At 44.3% G+C, this 2915-nt stretch overlaps 1 protein-coding gene across 1 annotated transcript in view; it reads right to left on the bottom strand.

The window, feature by feature from the left end:
• BEND2 (BEN domain containing 2) overlaps positions 1–336 on the bottom strand; it is a 27485-nt gene extending 27149 nt beyond the window's left edge. The window contains exon 1 of the mRNA XM_085323106.1: positions 183–336. Coding sequence (XP_085179232.1) covers positions 183–195 — 13 coding nt within the window. The 5' untranslated portion in view covers positions 196–336. The remainder of the gene's footprint in view (positions 1–182) is intronic.
• Positions 337–2915: the final 2579 nt, after the last annotated feature.

The following is a 2915-nucleotide window of genomic DNA, read 5'->3' as shown; positions in this document are numbered from 1 at the left end:
CGCGGCGGCCGCCCAATGGGAGCGGGCCCCGTGGGCGTGGCTTGGCCGGCTCCGCGAGGAGCGTTAGGGCCGTTGCGGACGATGAGGGAGCGTTTTGTGCGCGCCGGCGGCTCCCAGCGAGCTCGCCCTGCGCTGCCCGGCCGCGGCGGAGCGGCGGCCGGCAGCCTTAGCCTTAGCCTTACCCTCGGCGGACATGGCTGCTGGGGCGCGCAGGTCCGTCTCGGGCGGGCAGGGCGGCGGAGCGAGCCGGGGCTCCGGCACAGGCAGGTGTGGCCGGAATGCGGCGTTGGGAACGGAAGCGGCTTCTCCGACGTGAGCAACAAACTGTTTTGAAGCAGTGCGGCTGCGCGCTGGGCACAGGGGCGCGCCTGGCAAACGGGAGCCGGGTGGGCGGGGGCGGCGCCGCCCTCTGCCGCCGCTCCCGGGGCAGCGGCCTGGCCCCCGCCCGCCCCGGCGCCAGAGGTGCGGTGCCGCGCGGCGCCTCTCGGAGGCGCCCCGGGCCGCGGGCACGGCCGGGCCGGGCCGGGCCGGGCCGGGCCGGGCCGGGCCGAACCTCCCCCGCTGTGTTAGCAGGGCGGTGCGGCCTGTTGATGGCTTCTTCCGTGCGGGTCGTTGTGGCCCCGCCGTATTGCCTGCCGGCCCTTGCCCGGCTAAACGCAGCTGGTTCCTTGCAGGCTCCCCGGGCCCMCAGGAGCAGGGGGAATGAATGCACGCTTGGTGAACCACCACATCACCTCAGGTTTACTGACGGTGATTGAAGACATCCACTGTGATGTGCTGCTACCTCAAAGTCTTTGTTAGACAAAAACAAATTCCAAATGTGTGTAAAAATGATTCATGCTATAAATGCCTTGTGCTCCTATCAAGTAAGAGCATTTCTCTTTCAACTTTATGAAAGGATTCTAACCTTGATGAATTATCAACAGGAGAGAGATCCTCCTGTTACTCCTCAGTGAGATTTCATGTTGGTGAACTATTTTTTTTTTCATGCTGTTGAACTTTTTTTAACAAAGCAAGGTACCTGATTTTTGATTAACTCAGGTTTTGATTCGTTTTTATATAGATGCACTAAAACTTTCTACCAAATGTTTGTAAACCTATCATTTTCTATATTCATAGTTTAAAGCTCATCTCTGAAAGATTCATGGCAGACAGAATTCTGAAAGATTTTAMAGCTGTATTCTTTTTTGTCACTTAGGAGTGGTCCCATTTGCCAGTATTGGTGAGAAAGATAGAATAGCCATATTATATGTGGCTAATTGCTTATCTGTGAGAAAGCTTTTGTAATAAGTACATATATATAAAAGCACTATTTTATAGATTTAGCCTTATTTCCTCATAAGCATTTTGAGAAAGCCTGAAATATATTAATATTTTCTTTATCCTGCTACAGTCTTCAGTAGGTTTTAAAACCTTTTTTCTGTTTGAAAWTGATAGCACGGAGGTATTTTCAAGCCCAATCTGCAAGCACAGCAGTGCAGTACACGCAGTCCCTTGTGCAGCTGATTCTTCCAAAAAAATGCATGTTGGGCCTTTTTGACATTTTACAGTTGAAGTACTGTGATGGAAGGGCATTGAATAAGCTAAGAACTTTGCTTTACCATAAAGCTTGAGACAATGGGAGAATGCTCAAGTGATAAGGAAGCACAGAAAATGTTATCTCTTTTTTTTTTTTTCCTCTCTTCCCCCCTTCAGAAACAGGAAAACTTCTGTGATAGGGCAGCATGTTGCATGGCAATTAGGAAGCAGAATGGGGAACTGAGACACAGACTAAGAGGACAATTAGGAGTAGGGTAGGAAGTGAAGTATGGGAGGAGCAAGGGATGGGGGATACTGATGATTACGTAAAGAAAGTATTATTTGAAAGGAGACAGAAAAAGTTTGTATGGATATCTGGTTTCTGGTGTCTTCCAGAACAGTGGTATATRGAGGAGCTAACAGAAGAAAGATATTTGGGGAAAGACTAAAAAGAGCACAATTTTTAAGAAGTCAGGCTCATTTGAAAGGAATTATTTAATAAACAAGTGGTCATAACATTCCTATTCTGAGTTATAGCATGTTTATAAAGTCTTGGCTTGAAGATACCAAGTGGTAGGCATCCTTCAGTGTTTCTACAAATACTGTTTCATGTGAAAGGAAGGTTGGATTTGAAAATAAAAACTGAAGGAGTTGAAGATAGGCAGGAGGCCTTACAGGGAAGGGAGTCACCTAATAGTTAATGCATTAACAGAGAGAAGTCATAATTTCAGAAGGAGGGGAAAATAAAACTGATCTACAAAGGAGTTACTTTTCCTGTATTGGGTTTCAAAAGAACTTTTCTGGAATTAATTTGTTGACCATCTTTTGTGGTAGTTATGGTTATTCTATCCAATAAAATAAAAATTCATCTACTTCGTTTGTGATACTTCTTCCTTTCAGTTTTGAAACATAGTATTTTGTACTGTCAGATGTCTCAGATGGTGAGTGATGTTCTGGACTGACTTGGCCTTCATAGCTCCCCATACTTTGTTTTGTGTTTGAAAGGGCTCCAGATGATTCCTTTTTTGGCTAATATTTTAAAGTAGTCATAAAGCCATTTGTATTCATTATTTGTAAAAAAGAGCTATCTGACTGGTATGAGCACCAAAATGAGGTACTTCTAAAAATAAGTAAAAAGAAATACTTTTTAAAATGGTAAAGGATGAATGCAAGATGCTGGTAGTAACAATAATTCTGTAATAGCTTATTAAAAATATAAACAAATTCAACTGCTCAAGAAATACCTTATTTTTGTCATATTTTGAATGTTCTTTATTCATAGAAATATTTTTTATCCAATGATTTTTCTCTTTTTTTCTTTTCTTTTTTTTTTTTTTCATAGAAATATTTTTTATCCAATGATTTTTCTCTTTTTTTCTTTTCTCTTTTTTCTGTTT

This window comes from Rhea americana, unplaced genomic scaffold, assembly GCF_003343005.1.
Source record: "Rhea americana isolate MKP2758 unplaced genomic scaffold, rheAme1 scaffold_82, whole genome shotgun sequence".
NCBI classification, from domain to species: domain Eukaryota; kingdom Metazoa; phylum Chordata; class Aves; order Rheiformes; family Rheidae; genus Rhea; species Rhea americana.
This window is presented reverse-complemented; position numbering and strand designations above follow the sequence as displayed.